The sequence below is a fragment of the Melopsittacus undulatus genome, chromosome 19 (assembly GCF_012275295.1).
Source record: "Melopsittacus undulatus isolate bMelUnd1 chromosome 19, bMelUnd1.mat.Z, whole genome shotgun sequence".
Taxonomy (NCBI): Eukaryota; Metazoa; Chordata; class Aves; order Psittaciformes; family Psittaculidae; genus Melopsittacus; species Melopsittacus undulatus.
In genome coordinates this window covers 2300144-2323047 of record NC_047545.1, presented here as the reverse complement: position 1 = coordinate 2323047, position 22904 = coordinate 2300144, and the positions used below count along the sequence as shown (strand labels likewise).

Genomic DNA, 22904 nt, shown 5'->3' with positions numbered 1-22904 from the left:
AATCAGTTTCCCTTCTCCGCTGACTCTCTCTCTCTCTCGCAGGCCTGGTGGTGGGCTGATCATTATAGACAGCATGCCGGACATACGCAAGCGAAAACCCATCCCCCTAGTTAGTGATTTGGTGAGGTTCCTCCTAACGCAGCACACAGCCTCCAGCTTCGCTCCTGCTGTGCCCCGCTGGACTGTGTGCCCTGCTCCTGGCTGCCTCTAACATGGCTTGTGTTTTCTGTTCTCTTTCCTCCGGCCTGGCTTGGCCATCACTGGCGGCAGGGGGGCGGCAGTAAGGTTTCTGCGCTGCATTAACAGCATGCCCGACATTAAGCCTGGACGCAAATCTCTCCCTCTAGTCAGCGATCTGGTGAGCGTGGTCCTGAGGGGTTAAAGAGAAAGCACCTCCGGGTGCTGCTGGCCAGCCCTGCCCAGCCTTCTCCAGCCCCAGCCCTACAGGGCAAGGGTGTCCCAGGCTGGTCTGGGGGTCTCCTGGCCCTAGACCTTGCAGTGGGGAGCTGTGAGGATGGCACAGCTCAGCTTGCCTCACTGGAGTATGCTTCTCTTTAACGGAGCTCCGGGGCCCTATTCCAACACTTCCCAACAGGAAGCCAAGACTTCCTGGGCCCCATCTTGTTTCTCTGGTTCCTTCCTGTCCCTTTTAACACTGGCTCCCCACAGCTTGGAGTGTGTTCGCACTGGGCAGATAGACCCATGTACAAGAGGTAGCACTGGCTTTTCTGAGCTGCCACAGACCCTAAGCTCCTGCCCCACTATTGTCACGTCCTGTTGCTCCAGCCCAGTCCCTGTGCTGGGGTCCCATCCACCCCGTGGGCTGTGATGCCCAGGGTCACTCTGCTGTCACCCCCTCGGTGACAAGAGACAACAAATTTGGAAATGCTTTGCACCCAGAGTTAGATGCTCTTTGCCTCTTTCCTCATTTCCTTACACCTTTCCAGGGTGCCTTCATTCTGTCCTCACCCCACCTGCCCCCTCCCATGCCGCTGTCCCCCGTTTTTGCTCCCCCTTGCCCAAGTGCCCTCTGCCCCCCAGCCCTCTCAGGCAGCCGCTGATGCTTCTGCACTGTGCTGTGTTGGTGTTGGGGTTTTGGGTTGGTGGGTTGTAGGTGGTGATGGGGTGGACAGAATGTGGGGGTCAGGTAGGACCACTGCCTTTCCCTGCTGCAGGGATTTGGCAGCCTGCAGCCAGTGCTGTGGCTTGGGGTGGGAAAACCACCATGGACTTGTCCAGCACTGGGTGGGGAGTTGGTGTTGCCCCTATTCCCACTTCTGCCAGCAGGGAAGGGGCCAGGACTTGCTCTGCTATGAGGTGGTTTGCACTAACAGCCTTTTATTCCTCCGTCGCTGGCCCTGGCTGCCTGCAGGCAATGGTAAGTGCCCATCACCTGGGATTCGACCTGAGCTGGGAATGCCATGGGCTGCTGAACTGATTCCAGTCCTGCTGCAAAGCTGGGCTCTCCCTACTGCCAGCACCCACTGCTATCTGGGGTGCGGGTCTGTTCAACGTGTTTTATGGCCACTGGGACCCCAAAGTTCCCATGCTCTGTCAGATCTGGGAATTGTGTTTCTTTCCCACAGTCCCTGGTCCAGTCCAGGAAAGCAGGAATCACATCTGCGCTGGCCTCGAGCACCTTGAACAATGAGGAGCTGGTAAGTGCTGGGGTTAGCTGGTGTGCAGGGTGGTCATGGCAGGAAAGCTGAGCCCCAGGCTGGGGGGTATGTGCCATACCAGCATCCTCCTCTGGTGATGCTAGAGCAGCTAGGATGCTCATGGCTGCACCAGGGAGTGGTGGTGCTTGCCCCCTGCCCTGCTTGTGTGCACCCAGCCCAAGATGTCCTCACTCTGGTACATGGCTCAGCTGCTATAAGTGGCTTGAGCTTTTCTCCCCCTCTGTTCTGTCCTCACACAGAAAAACCATGTTTACAAGAAGACCCTGCAAGCCTTAGTGTACCCCATCTCCTGCACAACACCCCACAACTTTGAGGTGTGGACGGCCACCACCCCTACCTACTGCTACGAGTGTGAGGGGCTGCTGTGGGGAATTGCCCGGCAGGGCATGCGCTGTGCTGAGTGTGGCGTCAAGTGCCATGAGAAGTGTCAGGACCTGCTCAACGCTGACTGCCTGCAGAGTAAGGACCCACTGCCTGCAGCCTTGTCCCTTCTCACTTTAGAGATGGAGAGCTGGATTCCTGCCTTGTGCATGGTGGAAGTGGTGAGCGGGGCTGGTCTGTCCTGAACAGAGGGTAGACCCTTCCAGGTTTAAATTAATTCATGCATGGTAGGCTTGGGGAACTCTCGGCTGTCTCCTGGATGCCAACACCGGTCTGTCTACCCTGTCTCACCTGTGGCTGTCCTCTCCCAGGGGCGGCGGAGAAGAGCTCCAAGCATGGAGCAGAGGACCGGACCCAGAACATCATCATGGTGCTCAAGGACCGCATGAAGATCCGGGAGCGCAACAAGCCAGAGATATTTGAGCTGATCCAGGAGGTGTTTGGGGTCACCAAGACCACACACACACAGCAGATGAAGGCAGTGAAGCAGAGTGTCCTGGATGGCACCTCCAAATGGTCAGCCAAGATCAGCATCACAGGTAGGCACCAGGCGCCATGTGCTGTGGGGGACCATGGGGCTGTCTCCTTGCACAGGGGTGCTGCATTGTCCAACTGCTTCCTGCCCCTCGTTCTCCAAAGTAGCTTCAGCCCCTGGGGCTGTGCCTGTGGTGGGGATCTCGGTGTGGTGGTGGCACTGACTGCTCTCTCTGTCTGCTGTCTCCACTGTGTGTGCTTTGTGTGGATGGGTATGCATGCTGTGCTGCAGTTGTTTGTGCCCAGGGCCTGCAAGCAAAGGATAAGACAGGCTCCAGTGACCCCTATGTCACTGTCCAGGTTGGAAAGACAAAAAAAAGGACTAAAACTATCTACGGCAATCTCAACCCAGTCTGGGAGGAGAATTTCCATTTGTAAGTTCACCCCTGACCCCTCCATCCCTCTTCCTGGCCACTCACAGTCATGTTGGGCTGCACTGGCTGTTGGCACATCCCTGCATGGTGATGGGGAGTCAGCTGGGGCTTCATCCTGCCCCAGCTGAGGGTGGAGGGGGGCTGCTGGGCTCACTGGGAGTACTGGTTTTGTGCCATGGAGTGTTTGGCTCCCTGCAGTGTGGGCTGATCAAGGCTGTGTTGGTGGGAGGGTTGGTGCCCCCACATCTGCTCTTTGTCCCAGTTCCTGCCCCAAGCTGGGATGGTCCCTCTTGTTTAGGAAAACAGAGGCTGGGGAGAGGATGGAAAGGTTTCCCTGCTCATCCGAGGGTTTGCCCCTTCTTGCTTCCCCAGTGAGTGCCATAACTCCTCTGACCGCATCAAGGTCCGCGTCTGGGACGAGGACGACGACATCAAGTCCCGTGTGAAGCAGCGCTTCAAGAGGGAGTCTGATGACTTCCTGGGCCAGACGATCATTGAGGTCCGGACCCTGAGTGGGGAGATGGACGTCTGGTATAACCTCGGTAACTAGCTGGGACCCTGCAGTCTGGGGGGGGACATGCTGCTAGCCCTGGTGTGAAGGCTGTTTCTCATATTAGCATAGGGTCTGCTTTTAAAAACATGAAACATAGAAAGCTGTTGGGATCAGGTGTTTTTCCAAGGTCATTCTGAGAACCCTTTGCTCAAGAGTTCTGGCCCTCTGCTGAGGGGAAACTGAGACACAGAGAGACCACGTCTCTAGTTCCTGGAGATATGGCCAGATCCCTCCCTGCAATGTCTTGGTTGTGTTGTACCCTGGTGTGGCTGTACTTGGAGCTGGGCATTCCCAGGCCCCAGCCCCAAAGCTGCTCTGTGCTGGGACCATTTGCTCCCCTCCCTGTACCCCTGCAGACAAGCGGACAGACAAGTCGGCTGTGTCGGGAGCCATACGACTGCACATCAGTGTGGAGATCAAAGGCGAGGAGAAGGTGGCTCCCTACCACATACAGTACACGTGCCTGCATGAGGTGAGCAGCACACCCCAGCCCAAGGTCTGTGGCCCCCACCCTAGCGATGCCACCAGCCCTGGGGACCTCGTGGGACTCATTTGTACCTCCAGAACCTGTTCCACTTTGTGACGGATTTGCAAAACAACGGAGTGGTGAAGATCCCTGATGCCAAGGGGGACGATGCCTGGAAGGTGTACTTCGATGAGACAGCGCAGGAGATCGTGGATGAGTTTGCCATGCGCTATGGGGTGGAGTCCATCTACCAGGCCATGACGTGAGTTTCTTGCCCTCCATCCTGCTGTGTCTGGGGTGTGTGTGGGTCATTGTCAGCATCACCCTGCGGCAGCCTGTTTACAGCCTGCCATGGACACAGAAATGCTGCCGTACACCCCTTCCCCATACTCCCCTATGCATGCACCCCAAATCCCACACCCCTTCTTTGAGGCAGCCCCTCCGTGGCACTCACCTTCCCCCTCCCTCTGCAGGCACTTTGCCTGCCTTTCTTCCAAGTACATGTGCCCCGGGGTGCCAGCAGTGATGAGCACCCTGCTTGCTAACATCAATGCCTACTACGCACACACCACAGCATCCACCAACGTTTCAGCCTCCGACCGCTTTGCTGCTTCCAATTTCGGGGTAAGTCCGATGGTGCGTAAACACTCCTTCCTTCTTCTCTCTCTTCTCTTGGGAGGGGGTGGGGGGCTCAATGGGGCAAAAAGGGCTGTGCAAAACACCCCGCTCCAAAGGGCAACCAGGTACAGTGGGGGGTCAGCCTCTGCTTGTCCTGAAATTCATCCCACTCCCATTATTCAGGAAGGAAAAGAGCCACCACCTTTCTGGGAGAAGGTCTAAATTTGCTCCCCTGCTAGTTGTTATGGTGGGACTCCAGTGGGATGCTGGGTGGTGAGAGGGTGAAACCTTGGTGGCAAAACCACAGGCAGGTGGCAAGAAGCCATCCCTGCAGCTCGCCGGGAGTTTTGCACCACCCTGTGTATTTGGGTGTACCAGAACCGCTGCAAACTTGCCTGGCTGTGCCAACACCCATGGGAGCCTCATGGTGAGCAGGGCGAGTTTGTGCCGGGGCCAGGTGGACCCAGGTGAGAAAGGGCTGAGCTCTCCCCCTGACTCCCCCATGTCATCCCAGAGGCTGCAGGTACTTGCTGTGGATGCACAAGGGTTGAGTCAGGATCAGTGCCCAGCCCTGGGTTAGGCAAAGAGCTGGGTAGCCAGGGATGCAGCCAGGGTCGAGCACAGCTCTGGGAGCAGCAGCTTTGGTTCATGGGAGCTGGAGCTGTGTGAGCTGTGCCTCCAGGTGACGCAGGAGGAGGAAACCATATGAGACTCAAAAGAAAAAGCACCTTTTCTCTAAATGGAGAGTTTAAAAAACTTGTTTCTTTCTCTTTTTTTAGAGAGCCTAAGGTTGGGTGCTAAAGTGCCCAGCCGTGTCGCTTTAACCCCGAGCACCCGTCGTGTCCAGTTTTAAAGCACTGCAGCCGTTCGGTGGTTGGGACTCACGGTCTTGGCCCAGAGCCTGGCTCTGCCAAAGGTTTGCGGTTGCCAGTGCAGGCTGTGAGCTTGGCTGAGCCGCGGGTGTGGGACTCGCTGCCCCATCCCGTCCTCTTATCCTCCCCCCCCAGCACTCAGGGAGTGCACAGCAAGTGCTGATCCAGCACAGCAAGTGCTGTAGGGGGGACCCAGGGCTCTCATGGGAGCCCACAGGGTTGTCCAAAGCCTGCCCCAGCAGAGACGCAAAGTGAAATAAATGCCTTCTAACAGCATTTTGGGGTAGACTGGTTGCTTTGCCCTCAGCTCTGATGCCTGATTTGCAGCCCAATATGGGATTTGCATCCTCCTGCCCAGCACTCCCTGAACAGGAGCTGGATTGAGCTGAACTAAAGCCACTCAACCCCAGTGGATATCATCTACCTGGGACAATTCCCTGCCCACAGTCCCCGGTGCAGCCTGGTTGGGTGAGCGAGGAGCCCACACAGGTGTCCAACTCCTGTGGGCCATCCTGGCCTTGTGTCATACCAGCTCAGCCCAAAAGATTGGTGACTGCAGCAAGCTAAGCCCAGCTGCTTTTTCCCTGCCCCTGCTGCCTGATCTCTTTCCATGTGGCCCAGGGGCACCATCCTGCACACCCTCTCCCTCTGCCTGCCCCAGGCTTGGAGGTGTTCAAGTGAACAGGGCAGATAGAATAGCCAGTCTCCCACCTCTGACACCAACTGCCAGTGAGAGCAAAGGGGATGTGCAGTGTCACCTCTTGATCCTGTACCATGCCTGGCATGGCCACATTTGCCCTGGGGGCTGTCGACGGCTGCCAGTGAGCCCAGGCCACCAGCGAGGACGTGCTCTTTTCTGTGGGCATCCCATGCCCACCTGCTGGGCTCTGATGAAGGAAGGAGGCAAGGAAGGACAGCAGGGAGGAGAGGGATGAGCTGGGGTGGTGTGGGTGGGGATCAGAGGGAGCCAGGGGCAGCTGGGAGGGGGTTTGGTCCCTGCCACCTTTTCCCCCTCTTACCTGTCTCTGGGGTGTTTCTCTGCAGAAGGAGCGTTTCGTCAAACTCCTTGACCAGCTGCACAACTCACTGCGGATTGACCTGTCCATGTACCGGGTAAGGTGCCTGCCAGTCCTCAGCTTTGGCTGTTTTCTTCCCCTCTACCCACCCTGTTGAGAGTTTTGTCTTCCCCTTTGGCAGAACAATTTCCCTGCCAGCAGCCCTGAACGGCTGCAGGATCTCAAGTCCACGGTGGATTTGCTGACCAGCATCACCTTCTTTCGGATGAAGGTATTGCAGGGGCCCTACTCACTCCATGCCCTAAGGGGGAGCTGACCCCCACTGGCCCCAGTTCTTCGCAAGGTTGGGATCCTGTGGTAGCTCCTTGGTGGCTGGCTGGGGCTGTGAGTCTGCCTCCAGCACCATTCCCCCCTCTCACACCTAGGTCCAGGAGCTGCAGAGCCCCCCACGAGCCAGCCAGGTAGTGAAGGACTGTGTGAAAGCCTGCCTCAACTCCACCTATGAGTACATCTTCAACAACTGCCACGAGCTGTACAGCCGCGAGTACCAGACGGACCCAGTGCGTGGGGCAGGGGGAGCTGGGATGCACTGGAATGCTGCGGGGGAGCCTTGTTTCCCCCACTAACCTCCCTATTCCCTGTCCTTTTCCTTTGTGATGCTCCTGCTCCCTCTCCAGACTGCTCAGTCCCATATAGAATGAGGCCCAAGCCTTGGGCAGGGTTTGAGATCCACTGCTGTGGGGCTGAGACTGGAGGCAAACAAGGGTGGCCTATGCGGGGGCCTCCAGGGTGTTCCTTGAGCCCTCCTGCCTCCTTGTTAGCCCTGCCACAAAATCAAGCCCTATGGGTGGGGTGACCAGAGCCTCTGCTGTGTCCCCATCACTCCAGACTAAGAAAGGCGAAGTGCCCCCCGAGGAGCAGGGCCCCAGCATCAAAAACTTAGACTTCTGGTCCAAGCTCATCACTCTGATAGTCTCCATTATCGAGGAAGACAAGAATTCCTACACACCCTGCCTGAACCAGTGAGTAGGTGCCAGGAAAGGGGACCCTGCATTGCACTTGGGGGGGATGCCCACATGGTGGCAATGGTGGCTTTAGTTTTTTGGAAATGGGTTGTAACATCTGTTCTACAGTTGGAAAACCAAGGAAGGTGGGAGGTGTGTGGGGATGTATCTTCAAAGTGAAGGGCTGGTCCACCCTGTGTCCACACTGTCCCTTTGCCCCAGGTTCCCCCAAGAACTGAACGTGGGGAAGATCAGTGCCGAGGTGATGTGGAACCTCTTCGCTCAGGATATGAAGTATGCGATGGAGGGTGAGTCCCACCACATCTCACTCTTATCTGGGTAGGGAACCAGGAACCAGGCGGGAGCTGCACTCTGCTCCCACCTCGCTTATTCCCTGGGAAACCCATTTCACCCTCTCATCAACATGATGCCTAGCTTAAACCCCACCAAGGAGCACTTCCATCTTCGCCTTGTCACCCTGGCCTCCCCAGCACTGCTTCTGGGACAAATATATTCTCCCTTGCCATGGTTTGAGGCTTGAAGCAAAACCCCTCCCCATGGCACTCACCTTCCCTGTGCAGAGCATGACAAGCACCGCCTGTGCAAGAGCGCGGATTACATGAACCTGCACTTCAAGGTGAAGTGGCTTTACAATGAGTATGTCACCGAGCTGCCCTCCTTCAAGAGCCGTGTGCCTGAGTACCCTGCGTGAGTGCAGCCCTCGGGGGCAGGGGAGGGGGTGCTTGTGCCCTGGGGGCTACTGGCCTCACTGGGGATGGATGTGTCTTCCAGCTGGTTTGAGCCCTTTGTTATCCAGTGGCTGGATGAGAATGAAGAGGTGTCGCGGGATTTCCTGCATGGAGCACTGGAGCGGGACAAGAAGGATGGGGTATGAACAGGACTGTCAGTGGGCACAGGAACTGCAGCCGGGGCTGGGTGAGGGGCTTGTCCCTCAATAGCCAGTGTGTCCCAGCCAGGGCCAATGTCTCCCTTCTTGCCTCCTGCTGACACAGCCTCTTGCTCCCCCAGTTCCAGCAGACATCAGAGCACGCGCTCTTCTCTTGCTCCGTGGTGGACGTCTTCTCCCAGCTCAACCAGAGCTTTGAGATCATCAAGAAACTTGAGTGCCCTGATCCTCAGATTGTTGGGCATTACATGCGACGGTTTGCCAAGGTGGGCAGCTGCCAGGCCAGTGGCACACTTGGGACCCCAATTCCAGCCTGTTGCAGGGCTTCTGGGCTCCCTTTGCCAGCTCCCATCCTGCTGTGGGCAGCAGCATACAGCACAGATTGTGCCACCTCTAATGGTGATGCTCAAGCAAATATGCCATCAACAGACCCTGTGGCCTTCCCATGTTTGCTAGCACAGGATGTTATATAATTAATGAGTTAATTGATTAATTAATTTAGATTAAAGGCATTGGCTCATTGCAGTGGGGGGTGGGATTGGATGTAGGCTTGATGGCCGGTGCTTTCGTAGCTGTGTGGATGATGGAGCTGTCTATGGATACCAGAAGTGCTGGATCTGTTTTCTAGTGGCTGTGCTCATGCAGCTCCTGGTGCATCCGTGGGGCCAAAGGGTCTACGGGTTGCAGGGTGTATCCGGGCATTGGATTGTTTCACTGCTGTGGGACTCATGGTTTCCTTTTCTCCATCCTTCCTCCTTGTTCCTGATGTCTGGGTGTCTTTGTTCCTGTCTTACTGGCTGCAGACCATCAGCAATGTTCTCCTCCAGTATGCTGAGATCATCTCCAAGGATTTTGCTTCATACTGCTCCAAGGAGAAGGAGAAAGTGGTGATGTATCTCCCTTCTGCTTGCTACCTGCCCGGTGCTGCCAGGCAGGATTGTCCACACATGGTGACCCAAACCACCACCTCAGCTCCAAAGCTGGTACCCGTGAAGCAGGTCCTGCCCTTGGTCTCTGCCTGATACCAGTCCCTAAAATGCTAGCAGGCAGAGCTCCATACCATGACTATTCTCGTGTACCCCAGTACAGGGTGGGAGGGACTTGGTGTGGTGGGCAGCTGTTTCAGCCACATCTGTTGGTGCTGACTCCTGTCTCCATCTCACCCCTCCAGCCCTGCATCCTGATGAACAACATCCAGCAGCTCCGTGTCCAGCTCGAGAAGATGTTTGAAGCCATGGGTGGGAAGGAGGTGTGTGTCAGGGTCTTTGGGAGGGAGCCCTATGGCGAGGCTGGATCTGGCCCCTTTCCCCAGAAGCAGACCCTTTACTGGCTCCACAGTGCTGGAGGAAGACCTCAGTTCCTCACTCCTGTATGGGATCATGGCATCCCACCATGTCAGACGATGGATGGGCTTCACCCTGCCCACGGGTGCATTTAGGGTGCAGAGACCCCCCCTGTGGACTGGGTCAGGGGCTCTGATAGCTTCTCCAACATGTCCCTCTTTCAGCTGGACACGGAAGCCAGTGATATCCTTAAGGAACTGCAGGTGAAACTCAACAATGTCCTGGATGAGCTGAGCCGAGTCTTTGCCACCAGGTACACCCAGGCGAGAGGGTATGGGCAGTGGGTCAAGGAGAGGTTTAGGGGTCCAGGAGCTGTGGCTGGGGCCAGGCTGGGTACCTTGCTTGGCCAAGCAGGTCCTGGGCATGGCCACAGGGATGCTGAGCTGCCTGGGTGTTGTGGTCCCCAGTTTCCAGCCGCACATTGAAGAGTGTGTGAAGCAGATGGGCGACATCCTGGGCCAGGTGAAGGGCACTGGTAACGTCCCTGCCAGCACCTGCAGCAGTGTTGCACAGGATGCTGACAACGTCCTGCAGCCCATCATGGACCTTCTAGACAGCAAGTGAGTGTAGGGGCCAGTAGGGACCCCCCACCTTTCCTGATGCTCCTGACTCACTCTGGAGGTCTGGAGAACCTGCAGGGTCAGGATGACTGGGAGGGGGGTGACATTGGGGGTGCCATTCTGGGACCTTCAGCCCTGTCCCCTCTGCAGCCTGACGCTCTTTGCCAAGATCTGTGAGAAGACAGTGCTGAAGCGTGTGCTAAAGGAGCTCTGGAAGCTGGTTATGAACACAATGGAGAAGACCATTGTTCTGCCCCCGCTTACTGATCAGACGGTGAGTGACACAGGGAGGGGGACCAGGAACGGGGGACCGTGGAGCTGAGGATGGCTGATTGGGGCCAGAGTGAGACATTGCTGGTCTGGTGCCTTCACTAGCTGCTGGGGGGGTTTGGAACTTTGGCAGCCTCCCCAGACTGACTCCCAGCTCATGGCCAGGCAAGGGATGGAGGAGAGAAAGGTGCAGCCTGGAACGCTCTTGGCTGCCTTTGCCAAAGGACCTTCCTGTCATCTCCATCATGGCACCAAGAGGGCACTGGTCCTTTCCACCATTTGAGCTAGGCAACATCCCAAGACATCCCCATCAGTGCTGGCTGTGAACATGGTCCCTGTGCCAGGAAGTGGATCAGGAGGCTCTTGGAGTGTGGGGAGTCACCACATCTTGGCTTTGCTGTGGGGCTGGAATTGCCAGTGGAGCAGGGCCTGGCTTTGCAGGGATGGGGATAATGTGGGGATAAGGGGTCATGTTCCTTCAGCAGGACTGAACTGTTCCTTCCTCATAGTCTGAACAGTTTCTAGGGAACCTGAGTAAAGCCCTACTGGTCCCTCCTCAAAGGGAGGTTTCCTACAGGTCTATCACATTGCTGTGTGTATCCTCCCTTGCATGTAGCCATGTACCCTGAAGCTTGCTGGGGAAGCTCTTCAGTTAGGTCAGGAAGGGAATGGTAACACTGAGGGCTCTGAGCCAACTATATATTCATCCTTGTCATTCTCAGTGGCTTCTGTCTGTCACAAAGTTGGGCTCAGGCTCTTGGAGTCCCTGGAGCCACCATCCACTGTGTCACTTTCCTGGGGCTGTGGGAATCCTTATGCATGTCGGTAAGGGACAGCACATTGGTGAAATGTCAGCCCTCAATGATACCACCTTACTGGCACCTTGTCACAGCCCAGAGCCTGGCTCAGGTCAACCCTGCATCCCTCCTGGCCAGAGTGACACACCCTTGGCCAAAGCTGGCCAAATCTACCAGGAATGCTGGTGCCCTGTCTCTGTCCCTTCATGGCCATGCTGTGTTCTGGAGGCAGTGAACCCTGTGATGAGGTCAGAGGAGGTGGCATGGACATGTAGATCTGTGTATTTTCCTGTGGGGAGGCAGTCCTTGGAAGGGTCTGGTCCTATGGCTGGTGACTTAGGGCTACATGTCAGAACTGAGTGTTGAGGGGGGTTCACCGGGTCCCTGGAGCTCAGTCCCCCTGCCACAGTAAGGATGGAGTAGGCAGGTTGGGATGGGGCCATCTTGGGGCTGTAGAGACCAGTGATACTGGTGGCAGGGCATGGATGCTGACTGCTGTGGCATGTCAGATGGTGTACGCCCCTGGCTCTGCTGTTCCTCTTGCCTGGTGGGGATTGGGGGGCAGCCAGGGCTGGGGAGGATGGAGGAAGGGGCCGACACTCATGCCGTGGTTGTTCTCTCCAATTGCTCCGCTTGCCTCTCAATGGCAGATGATTGTAAGTACGGCAGCTCTCTGTCTGTCTGTCTGTCTGTCTGCTGTGTGTCGGTCCTGGCCCCGCCGGTTCCTGTCTTGTGTGGCTGCCCGCACCCTGCCCACACCCTCCTTTGGCTCCCGACATGGCCCACCTCTGTAGTCCCCATTCTTGTGCTGCCCGCTTGGCACTGGCTCCTAGCAGGCATTTGCCTTTGTTGGGGGGTGGAAAGAACGGTCCTGGAGAGATTCAAGGGAGCTGGATGTGGGGAAGTGCAAGGGTTAGTGATGGTGTGGGTGAGCACGGGGATGGGGCAGTGCCATGTAATCAGGGACAGTCAAATCCAGGCTGATCCTGTCTTATTTCATGCTGAGGCCACTGGGGACATGAGCAGGAGGAGTGGTGTGTGCCTGGCAGTCAGGGTTGCTCTTCCTGAACCCGTTGTGCCTGAGTTTCTACTTGAGGCTCTGGCTGTGGTGTGGCTATGATAAGGGTTGAAAGCAGAGGCCTGTGGAGAGGAGCATCTCCCTGGGACACAACAGTCCTTGGTCCTGTTGGTCAGTGGTGGCCCAAGTTTCTGGCATGAGTCATGGGACCTTTTCCTTGCCCAGGATACAGTACTGGGAGCCTGGACTCCTGGGTTCCCTTTTTGGCATTCCTGCTGAGTCCCTGCATGGCTTTGACTGAGCAGTTTCCTTTTGTCCTCTTCTGCTCAGTCTGTGGCCATGGGCTTATGCCTTGTGGGGTAAAGGAAGGGCCGCATCCACCCCCAATCCTGCTCCCACCCCTGTTTTGACCACGGGCACCTTTGCAAGGAGCAGTGGTGTGGGTTCTGGTGGTTGGGTGCTGGTGCTAATCCCTGTGGGAACAAATTACTGTCCCATCCCCCAGCACCATTTCTTTCCAGAAGCAGCATTTGGAGAGACCCTGGGTCAGCCTGGGCTGAGCCTCCCCTTGGCCCTGCAGGGACCCCATAGGCTCAGCTTTGCTGAGGCTATCAGGGGACTAGGATGGTGTCAGCTCACACAGGTGCAGGGCCCTGAGAGGCTGTAGGAACCCTCCACATGGCACTGCTGCTACATTTCACAGTTTCTCTTGGCCTGGGTCAGTGTGGGGTTGTCACAGGGCCCAGCACTGCACAGACCAGAACACCACGGGTGAAACTCAAGTACAGCCCCAGTGTTGTAGGGGAATGTGGGGGCACCAGAGGCTTCCCACACACAGTGCCACCTGGTTTCTGCCTCCCTATATCCCACTGGGGACCAGTCCCCCATGTGCTCAGCATCCCTTATATCCCAGTAGGAACCAGCTACCATAAGCCCAGCATCCCTGTGTGGGAAATAGTTCCCCATCAGTGTGACATGGTGTGCTCCAGTGAGAACCAGTTGGCCAAGCATACACGAGACACCTGTCGTTCACTGCTGACCCAGCATCCCCCTGCGGATCAGTCCCCCACTAACCCTGTATCCCAGTGGGGAGCAGTCCACCATAGGCTTAGCACCCTCAAGAGGGACCATTTCTCCACTGGCTGTTAACTGTCCTTGAGGTATCTTTGCCACCAGCTCGTGGTCCCCCCATGTGCCCAGCCTTGTCTTTCTCTCCCTGTGTCCCATCCCATTCTGTCTCCCCACCCCACCACTCAACCTCTGACATTGCTTCTACAGGGCACGCTCTTGAGAAAACATGGCAAGGGGACAGAGAAGGTAAAAAGCTGTGGGTTCCATATGTGTCACTGCCCTGTGGCCACACTCGTGGCCCCACACCCACCTGCTGTGGAGGCCCAGGCTTGTCCGTGCTTCCTCTGTTGTGCTGTCTGGATGTGCCATTGCCTGTGTGGCCTGTTGAGGTGTGCTGTGTTGCCTGGAACGTGCTGCCTGTGTGCAGGATGGGTGCAGTAACCTGTTTCTGTGTCGCCTGGGGTAGGGAGCGGGTGTCGTGTTGTGTTGAGCCCCTGTGGCGTGGGTATGTGTGGTGTTACCAATCCTCAGGCAGCCCCACATTGCTCAGCACCCCTCCCAGTGCCTGTCTAGAACAGCATGGGAACACGGTACCCAAGCATGGGGCATCCCAGCCACAAACCTGTCCCACCCCTGGAGGCACAGGAAGAGGTCACCCCTGGAATGCTGGGGATGTGCAGGTCACACTGGAGGCCATGGGGCTGCTGAGGTCCCCTGGACCTCTGAGCCTGCTCCCTCCTGATGCTTAGGGGAGCCTCAGAAAGGCTCACTGAGCCCCAAAACTTGCTGAAAGGGCTTTCTCCAGCCACGTGGGCTCTCCCTCTGTCTGGGTGCTCCCCACTGCTGGGGGCTCAGCACAGCCCTGAGGGCTGCATGCTCCCCAAACCCACACCTCTCAGGAAGAGCCATGCTGGCATCTGGGGCAATGCCTCATCCTCTCATAGGTGATGCTGGGTCCTGCCCCAGTTTGTTGAGAGTGCTGTGTGAGCTGCTTCCCTCCACCAGCTGATATTTCCCCAGCCCCAGACAAGGTGGAGAACAGGCCTGCCACACTCAGGAAGTATCCATAGTCCTGCTGAACCTGTCATGGCTTGCTCATCACAGGCTCAGCAGCAAGCATGCGGGACTGAGCCTTTGCAGGTGTGAACTGGTGCTGAACCAGTTCACACCTGCAAGCAGTGGAGAACTGGGCACAGCCAGAGGAGCTGCTCTGGGCAAGAGTCCACATGGCTGTGGGTTGTGGGGAGCCTGGACCTGCGGCTGGCTGCTGCTGGGGCCACCAGTAACTGTCCCTTGCTGTTCTCTTCCAGAGCAGGGTGAAGCTGCCCAGTCACACTGAAGTAAGAACATGGCTCTTCTGCTCCCCACTTGGCTCTGGTCCCTCTTCTTGCCTCCTCCCTGTTTCTTGTCCCATGTGCTGTGGGGTGTGTGGGGGTCCCAGCTCAGTGCAGTATTCCATTGTGCTCTGTCTGGGAGCCATCAGTGTCCCCAGCTCCCAGCCTGTTCACCAACTATGGGAGATGGGGACAGCAAGTGAATGGGACAGTACCTTGGGAGTGAGAAGGACACAAAGGGTTAGTGGGAGGGGGTACAGAGTAAGAGCATGGGGGGACCAGACCCCTGCAGAAAGTAATGGTTAGTGGGATAGATGCTGGGGGTTGGGAATTACTGGAGCTATGGTGCTGGGGGAAGGAGGTGAGAACTGTTGGCTCTGCCGCACGGGGCCTTTGCTTATCCAGTTGCATGTTGCACATTGGAGGGCTTGAGAAGGGGAACTTGTGCTCAGCCCAGTGAGCAGGCAGTAGACCAAGGAAGTGAGTGGGATCTGCCTGTGCCATGGGACTGTGTCCCTAGGAGCTATGCCAGTGAGCCCCATAGAGCGTCCATGGTCTCTGCCCATGGGGGTGGCATGGCACAGGGCAGATGGAGGCAGCCCAGGGCTCCCATCTGCCATGTTCCTGGGGTGAACAGGGGCTGGGGAACATCCCTGGGGTTGGGACTGGGCAGGGGTCTGGGTAGCAGGGGCGTGTTTGGCTTGGCTGCCAGCACTGTGGGGTACAGGGGGATCATGTTGCATCCTCCCCATGCCCTCTGTCCCCCTGCATTCGCTCTCTGCTCCCCAGTATTGTACAACTGTCCAAGCGGTGCCAGTGATATGCTGTGCTAGGCTTTGTTGGATGCAGAAGTAGGTGCTTGGGAACCACAGGGAGCAGGATGGGACCCTTGGGCCAAGCTACTTGTGCTGAGCAGGGTGTGAGATCCCTGATGCCACAATGATGTCCTGCCCTGGGGTCCCCAGGTCCCAAGCCACCCACATGTAGTGGCTGGGGTGCACACTCACATCGCCATGCCCAGTAGCCCCTGGGGCTCTCTGGGGAGCATTACTCCATCTCCCTGGAGCCTGGAGGAGCCTCCAGAGCTGCAGCAAGCTCCTGGCACCATGTGCCAGCCTGGCCATGGCACCCTCACCTTGGCCACTCACTGGGGCCGTTCCTGTCTCTCTTCTCTGCAGGGCACACAGATGATTTTCAATGCAGCCAAGGAGCTGGGGCAGCTCTCCAAGCTAAAGGTGAGGGCTGGGAGGGTGGGCTGGGGGCAGGTGATCTGTTCTCCTCTCTGTGCTAAGGGTGGCACTGGCACTGTTGCAAGGACCCCACCAATACTCATTTTTTGGCATGTTTGGGGCAAGGGGAATGGGGCCCTGGTTCCATACTGAAAGCAGGATTCATGCCCTGTAGGACCACATGGTGCGGGAGGAAGCCAAGAGTCTGACCCCCAAACAATGTGCAGTGGTGGAGCTGGCACTGGACACCATCAAGGTAAGGGTATTCTGGTGTGTATCTGAGGGCTTTTGCCCTGGAAGGACACTGGAGGAGCTCTGGCAGAGCTGCTGAGGGCCCCAAGGCCATTCTCCCTCTTCCAGCAATACTTCCATGCTGGTGGCGTGGGGCTGAAGAAGACATTCCTGGAGAAGAGCCCCGACTTGCAGTCGCTGCGCTATGCCCTGTCCCTCTACACCCAGGCTACTGACCTCCTCATCAAAACCTTTGTGCAGACCCAGGCTTCACAGGGTAGGATGCACTTCCCTGGTCCCCTCTCCCCGTGCATATGGTTGGTTGCCCCACTGCCAGGTCCCTATGTCACAGTGGGGTTGGGGGACCCCAGTTAGGCTCATGGGGGGGTGGGAGTGGTAGACAGGGAGGGAAGAGCTTCTTGCTCCCATAGCTTGCAGGTGAAGAGGGACCATGGGTGCCCAAAAGCAACCTGGTACCTCCAAGTTCCCCACCGGCAACAACAGTGCGTCCCCAGTGCCAAGGCATGGCTAGGATGGCACAGAAATGGGGTCTGTGGTTAGGGGAGATCACCCTCTGGTCCCTGTCACCCAGTACAGACACCTCTGGTCCAGTGCTGCCTTGTAGCTGACATCTTGGCCAAAGAGATGCTGGGCCAGAGCCTGTCCTGGGCATGCTGGGTGCCCCACATACCCTATGATTTAGGATCTGTCCAGGATGCCAGGCACTGCCCCAGCCACACAGCCATGTGCTGGGCACCCTCTGGGGCATGATCTCCTCTCTAAATGCTGCTCTTTATTTTGCCCCTTGGCTGCTTGAGGAGGGGACAGATATGCTCTGTTGCAGTCATGGGCTGCTGTATAGTTCCCCAGCCAGGCTTGTCTGTGTCCTTGGGGAGTGGGACGTGCATTTGCTGTCTGTGCGTTTCCTTGCAAGGGATAACTGTCTGTGCTTCCTGTGCCAGCTGTGTTGGTGGGGTGGCCTTGGGTTTGGTTGGTGCCAGCACGCCTAAATGCAGCCTGGCCCCAGGACCCCCTGGTCTCAGAGCCAGGTAGTGCCTGGTACCTCCTGTGTTGCTGCAGTGTGGTCCAGATGCTTGGCTGTTCATCTGTCTTGTGAGATCTGATCTCTTTCTCTCTGTTTTCTTCCCTTCTCTTTTACTGATCCCATCCCCCCCACACATTGTCTCCTTCCTTCTCTCTTCTTCTACTCTGTGCTGTGTCTGTCTCTCTCTCCTTCCCACTAGTCCATGGTGGGAAAGGTATTAGGTTTACCCTTAGTGAAGAAATTTATCCTGAGAAGGGTATGTGTGCTGCTTGCCTGCCCCTGCACCTGCCTGCCACTGGCCTGAGCTAGTAATAGTCCCAGCATTGGGGCTGGGGTGGCCATGAGCCTCATCACTGCCAGCCTTGGGTGCCTTGTGGCCAGAGCTGGAGCCTTCTGCCCACAGACTCACACTCCCACAGCTGTTTAGAGCTGAATATAGAGGAGCTGTGCTCAGCTTTATTGACAACCCCTGCCCCATACCAGGTTAGGTCTGGGCACCCTGCATTGTCCCCAGTGCTGCTGCCTGGGGGTGGGAACCTGCCCTGACCTCCATGCAAGCTGGGAGCTGTCTCCTTGGGACATGTGGCCCCAGAGGAGGCCATGCCCATGTCCCCCATCCCCTCCACACTGCTGCCAGAAGGACCATTACTAGCCTTGTTCCCGTGAGCTCTGCCCGCCTGCTCCAGGGCGTGAGGAATGAGCCCAGCTCCATGGGCCCTGCTTGGCCTCCTTGGCACCCAGAGGGGCCAGGACTGCACCCCATGCTTGGCCTCCCATACCCAAACCCCCCTTCCTCACCTGCCATCAGCTCCATCTCAGCTCAGCATGCGGCACTGCCTGTAGGGATGGGGTGCCGGGCTTTGTGGAGGATGAGGGTGGATAGAGAGGAAAGCGTGCCATCACCACCCCACATGGCCTGGCATCCTTGTGCTGGGAGCCATGAGGTGACATGTGAGGATGTGTCCTTTTTCCCACTGTTATTTCTACCCTGGGAGCTTTCCGCTGAGCTCAGTTTGATCTCCTTGGCCCTGACACACAGACCCTGCCCTTGTGCCTTGCACCCCCTCCTTCACCCATGGGTGCATGCATGGCTCCTGGAGGGGAGGGGGTGTGCTGGGCTGTTGGTCACAGGTCACCTGAATTCCCCAGGGATGGAGGGGATACAGGAGGGGGCAGGTCAGCCTCGAACCCTGGCAGGGCCATGGCTGCCTTGTGGCACAATGGCCAGGTCAGGTTCCTTGTGCCCAGTGCTGTGCCCATACTCTCATCCATGCATGGAGCACTGACAGCACCCCCTGCCCTGTGCTTATAGGAGGCAGAGCAGGGCAGTCCCCTGCCTCATCCCACCCAGACACCTCAGCCCCTGCCTGGGCAAGTGGGGGCTCACTGGGAGCTGCTGATGTGGGGTGGCAGAGAGACCCAGCCTGGTACTGGGGATGTCCTGCCATGTCCCCAGCCCTGCCTGCTGCCAGCCCCAGCCATCCATGACAGTTGCTTCACCCATGCTGCTCTCCTCAGAACTCTTTAGCAGAGGCCACATTGAGCCAAGTGCTGCTGCCCTCGGTGGGTGACCTGCCTCCTCCAGTGGGGTTGGTGGTGGACATCAGGGACAGAGCAGGAATGAGCACTCATGTCACTTCCCTTTGCCATGCAGGCTCTGGTGTGGATGACCCTGTTGGGGAGGTGTCTATCCATGTGGAGCTCTTCACCCACCCAGGCACTGGTGAACACAAAGTCACTGTCAAAGGTGGGTTCTGCCAGCTGGGATGCTCAGATCTGGTAGTGCTCCATGAGGCTCACGTGCTCCCTCTTTGCAGTGGTGGCTGCAAATGACCTCAAATGGCAGACATCAGGCATCTTCCGTCCCTTCATTGAGGTCAACATCATCGGGCCCCACCTCAGTGACAAGAAGAGGAAATTTGCCACCAAATCCAAGAACAACAGCTGGGCCCCGAAGTACAACGAGAGCTTCCAGTTGTGAGTGATGCTGCAGGGCTTGGGATGTGGGGCTGGGCTGGGCGATGCGTCTGCCCCATGGTGGGGTCTTGCCAGGGAGTTTGGGATATTTTAGATGTTTTCTCATGGGTAAAGGCAGGGATTGAGGAAAGGGGGGAAAAAAAGACAGAGGGAGGTAGCACCCAGGTGTCCTGTGGAGGGGACCTGGGAGTATGACCCACTGTGCCAACTGCTTGTCCCTTGCCCTCCTGCAGCACGCTGGGTGTGGAGACTGGTCCTGAGTGCTATGAACTGCAGGTGTGTGTGAAGGATTACTGCTTTGCCCGCGAGGACCGGACAGTGGGCATCGCTGTCCTGCAGCTCCGTGACATCCTGCAGCGACCTGGCTGTGCCTGCTGGCTGCCCCTGGGCCGCCGCATCCACATGGATGACACCGGCCTCACCGTCCTCCGCATCCTCTCCCAGCGCAACAATGATGAGGTGGCCAAGGAGTTTGTCAAGCTCAAGTCAGACACACGCTCAGCCGAGGAGGGCAGCAATTAAACCCTTGTAACTTCCCCAGCCCTCTCCCCTAAGTCCTCACCCCTTTTCTACACCATCCTCCAGCCATGTATAAGCCATAAGAGTGGCCACAGGAGGAGTCTCCTTCCCTGTGTTGGTGGGGGGGGGGTGGGGTGTAGCTGTAGTGACAGACCCACGCCATCCTTCCCTCAGCCAGACTCTGAGTGGCAGTGATGCAGAGCATGGCCATGCCACCATCCCACCCCAATGGGAAGGTGCTGGGCCTGGTGGGGCTGCAGGGAAAGCCTAGATCCAGGTGGGGTGCCTGAGATGGAGGAACCACAGTGGCCCATCCTTGACTCTACCCTGTTTTACCCAGACCTCATCAGGCAATGAAAAGAAAGAGCTGGAGGTGAAGGTGGGAGGGGTGTCTCATCCCATCCCTGGGGGTATTGGTGAGTTGCTGGCACAGCACAATGGCCCCTTGTCCCAGTCCCTCAAGCATCTTCAGGCACCCTGAGGGACAGGGAGGCTCCCACCCACTGAGCACCCTGTACATATGTAAATCGCTGTACATACATTGGCAGCTGGCCATGTTCTGTACCTGGAAGGGCTATTGGGGTTGGTGGGTGCAGCCCCCACATACCCTACACAGGGTTCCCTCCTGGATGGCAGTGACACCACTGGGGCCAGGAGCAGCAGGGATTAGCTTCCAGCCCATATCCTGTCTTCCCTGCCTTGCCCCACCATGGGCTGCCCCACTGCTGCCCCCAGGGTGCCACGGCTTGGGGGCAAGGGCTGGAGGTGCTGGAGTACAGGAACCCATCTCACTTTGCTCTGGCCAGTGGGGGCCAGCCATGCCTGTGCAGTGTAGCAGTGCCCATGAGACCTCCTTGGTGCAAGCAAGACCCTTCCCATCCCCAACCCCGAGGACCCCTTGCCTCTCAATTTCCCCTTAACCACCATTTCTGTGTGATATGTGGGGTGTGTGTGTGTGTCTTGTGCAAATGCCTGGGAGGTTGGGATGTGCAGTGTTGGGGATGGCCCAGCCCAGCTGGCTCTAAGTACTGGGAAAGAAAGGGGCCTGATGACCCCACAAGTCAATATATCTCTCTCAAGTCCCTTCTCCATCCCAAAACAGGGTATGCTGACTGGTCCCCGTGGTCCTTTTTCTATAGGGTTTGCCTGGGACCAAAGGGTTTAGCTTTCCTCTCGTTATTCTTCAGTGTTTACAGCCCTTTTCTAATCCCCGCTCCCACACAGTGAGGCTGGGGCTCAGCCCCCCCAACCATGGTGCCCCTGGCTCTTTGCTCCCTTCCCAACCTGTCCTGTTTGGCATGTGATTGAACCAACCAATTCTGCTCCTGTAGCACATGTGTCACTAATGCCTGTGTCTGTTCCACCGTGTGCGGCACTGCTGGCGGCGGCTACCATGGATGCATGACACTGAGATGGTTTGCACTATTTTGGATTTTTTGGGCTCTGTAAAAACATTTTATTATAAGTGACATTAAAAAGCACACCCTTCACTGCAGCTGCTGTGGGGCTATGAGAGGGCAGCCACACAGGGAGTCTTATCCCCACTCCAATGCACCTTTAGGGTTAGCACACCAAAGATAACTAGCCCAGGAATGCTAAAGCAACTCTGTTCACACTCAGCCTCCCTGAGGGCTGCACTTCAGTGCTGCAAAGCCAGGAAAGTGAGGGCAGGGATGAAATGGAACTGGGACAGATCTGTCCTGAGAAGTGACACTGTTCTCAGCTGCTGTGCTGCAAACTTCCAGGCATGGGAGTGATTAGAGACTGCCAATGTGGACTCACCAAGGGCAAACCCATACCTCACTAATGTAGTGAGCTCCAGAGAACCCTTGAGGGAGCCCAGAAGCAGCAGAGAAAGTGATACCTTGGACTGATCCTATGCTTCTGAGCTGGTCTGGGCTCCTGGGATGGAGTGAGCTCACGGCAAGTAGGACGTGCCTGTGAAACACAGTTCAGGATCAGCTCCTCTGTAAAGGGCAGCAAGGCTCTACAGGAAGACAAGGAAAACATTAGGATTTTGTTGGTATCTTGCCTTACTTCTGTGCTAACAGGGTAGGTCTGGACCAGTCAATAACTTCTGCTGCTGTGACAGCCTCTGGGTGCTTGAGAGAAACTCGACTGGCACTGAAAGCTGTCAGGCTAAAGATGTCCTTCAAAACAATAAAACAATAAAGGCTGCTGTCCTTCAGTATCTCTGTGTAGGTAACAGGAGGGACTGGAACCTGGCAGGTCCATTGGTGCTGCTGCTGCTGGAACAAGCAGGGTGCCAGCACATCCCTGCCAACCTGCACTCCCAGCCTGTTGCCTTCTCTCCCTGCTGAAGTGGCAGCTGCTTGCTGGCAGAGCAGAGGTTCCCCATGGGGATGGGCTGGGACTGGTCCCAGAGGCAGGGAGCTGCTGGTCAGTGATGGTGAGGAGCTCTGCTGCTGGGCATTTGATGCCCTGCCTCCTCCCAGCCCTTGGGAAGGTGGGTGCAGGGAGCCTGGCACATGCTGGCCCCAGTGCCTGGCTGGTGGTATCTGTCATTTCCTATTTGCCCTCTGCCTCCCAAAAGAAAAACTTGCACAAGGGCTGAACAAACATGGTCCTTTTGGGGGGAAAGCTCAAAGAAAGGGTAAACTTGTAAAACAGAAGTGGGGCCAGGGTGTGCTGAAGGATGAGCTGTCCTGCAGGCAGCAGTGGAAGCCAGGAATGATGCTGACTGCTCATCACTCTTGGGGTACAAAGGACGCTGTGGGACTGGTCTGCTTGTTCCAGCTTAGTTCACATGCAGCCATCATCCTCAGGAAACCTTGTTCTCTCCCTGCCACAACAGAGCCAGCAGCACAGTGTTCAATGGACCATCCTGATGGTGGCTGCTGCTGTATAATTCTGGGATCAACAAGGTCTGAAGTGCCAGGGAACAGACTGAGTTGTCAGCATTGTCCAACCAGTCATGGATGGCTGTTACAGAACAGAGAGCAGTGGTGAAGCACGTGTCTGCTGTCCCATGCCAGCCCCATCTGCTGCTTTCCCTGCCCAGGAGGAGCAGCTGGACACAGCAAATCAGCTGGAAGCTGTTGCTCAGGAACCCACCAAATGCTTCTACTATTTTCCACTGAGCCTG

The 22904-nt window shown here is 56.9% G+C and overlaps 1 protein-coding gene across 1 annotated transcript in view; it reads left to right on the top strand.

Annotated features, from left to right (window-relative positions):
- The window catches only part of LOC101873314 (protein unc-13 homolog A), a 31968-nt gene extending 12167 nt beyond the window's left edge, over window positions 1–19801 (top strand). The window contains exons 14-42 of the mRNA XM_034070933.1: window positions 43–121; window positions 1373–1378; window positions 1587–1658; window positions 1919–2138; window positions 2372–2599; window positions 2827–2968; window positions 3341–3510; window positions 3878–3993; window positions 4086–4249; window positions 4461–4611; window positions 6522–6590; window positions 6675–6764; window positions 6919–7053; window positions 7382–7515; window positions 7720–7805; window positions 8079–8205; window positions 8290–8386; window positions 8527–8670; window positions 9208–9291; window positions 9576–9653; window positions 9912–10000; window positions 10155–10307; window positions 10458–10581; window positions 15976–16032; window positions 16202–16282; window positions 16387–16534; window positions 18957–19049; window positions 19120–19279; window positions 19513–19801. Of these exons, the coding sequence (XP_033926824.1) occupies window positions 43–121; window positions 1373–1378; window positions 1587–1658; window positions 1919–2138; window positions 2372–2599; window positions 2827–2968; window positions 3341–3510; window positions 3878–3993; window positions 4086–4249; window positions 4461–4611; window positions 6522–6590; window positions 6675–6764; window positions 6919–7053; window positions 7382–7515; window positions 7720–7805; window positions 8079–8205; window positions 8290–8386; window positions 8527–8670; window positions 9208–9291; window positions 9576–9653; window positions 9912–10000; window positions 10155–10307; window positions 10458–10581; window positions 15976–16032; window positions 16202–16282; window positions 16387–16534; window positions 18957–19049; window positions 19120–19279; window positions 19513–19801 (3586 nt within the window). The remainder of the gene's footprint in view (window positions 1–42; window positions 122–1372; window positions 1379–1586; window positions 1659–1918; window positions 2139–2371; window positions 2600–2826; window positions 2969–3340; window positions 3511–3877; window positions 3994–4085; window positions 4250–4460; window positions 4612–6521; window positions 6591–6674; window positions 6765–6918; window positions 7054–7381; window positions 7516–7719; window positions 7806–8078; window positions 8206–8289; window positions 8387–8526; window positions 8671–9207; window positions 9292–9575; window positions 9654–9911; window positions 10001–10154; window positions 10308–10457; window positions 10582–15975; window positions 16033–16201; window positions 16283–16386; window positions 16535–18956; window positions 19050–19119; window positions 19280–19512) is intronic.
- The last annotated feature ends 3103 nt before the right edge of the window (window positions 19802–22904 follow it).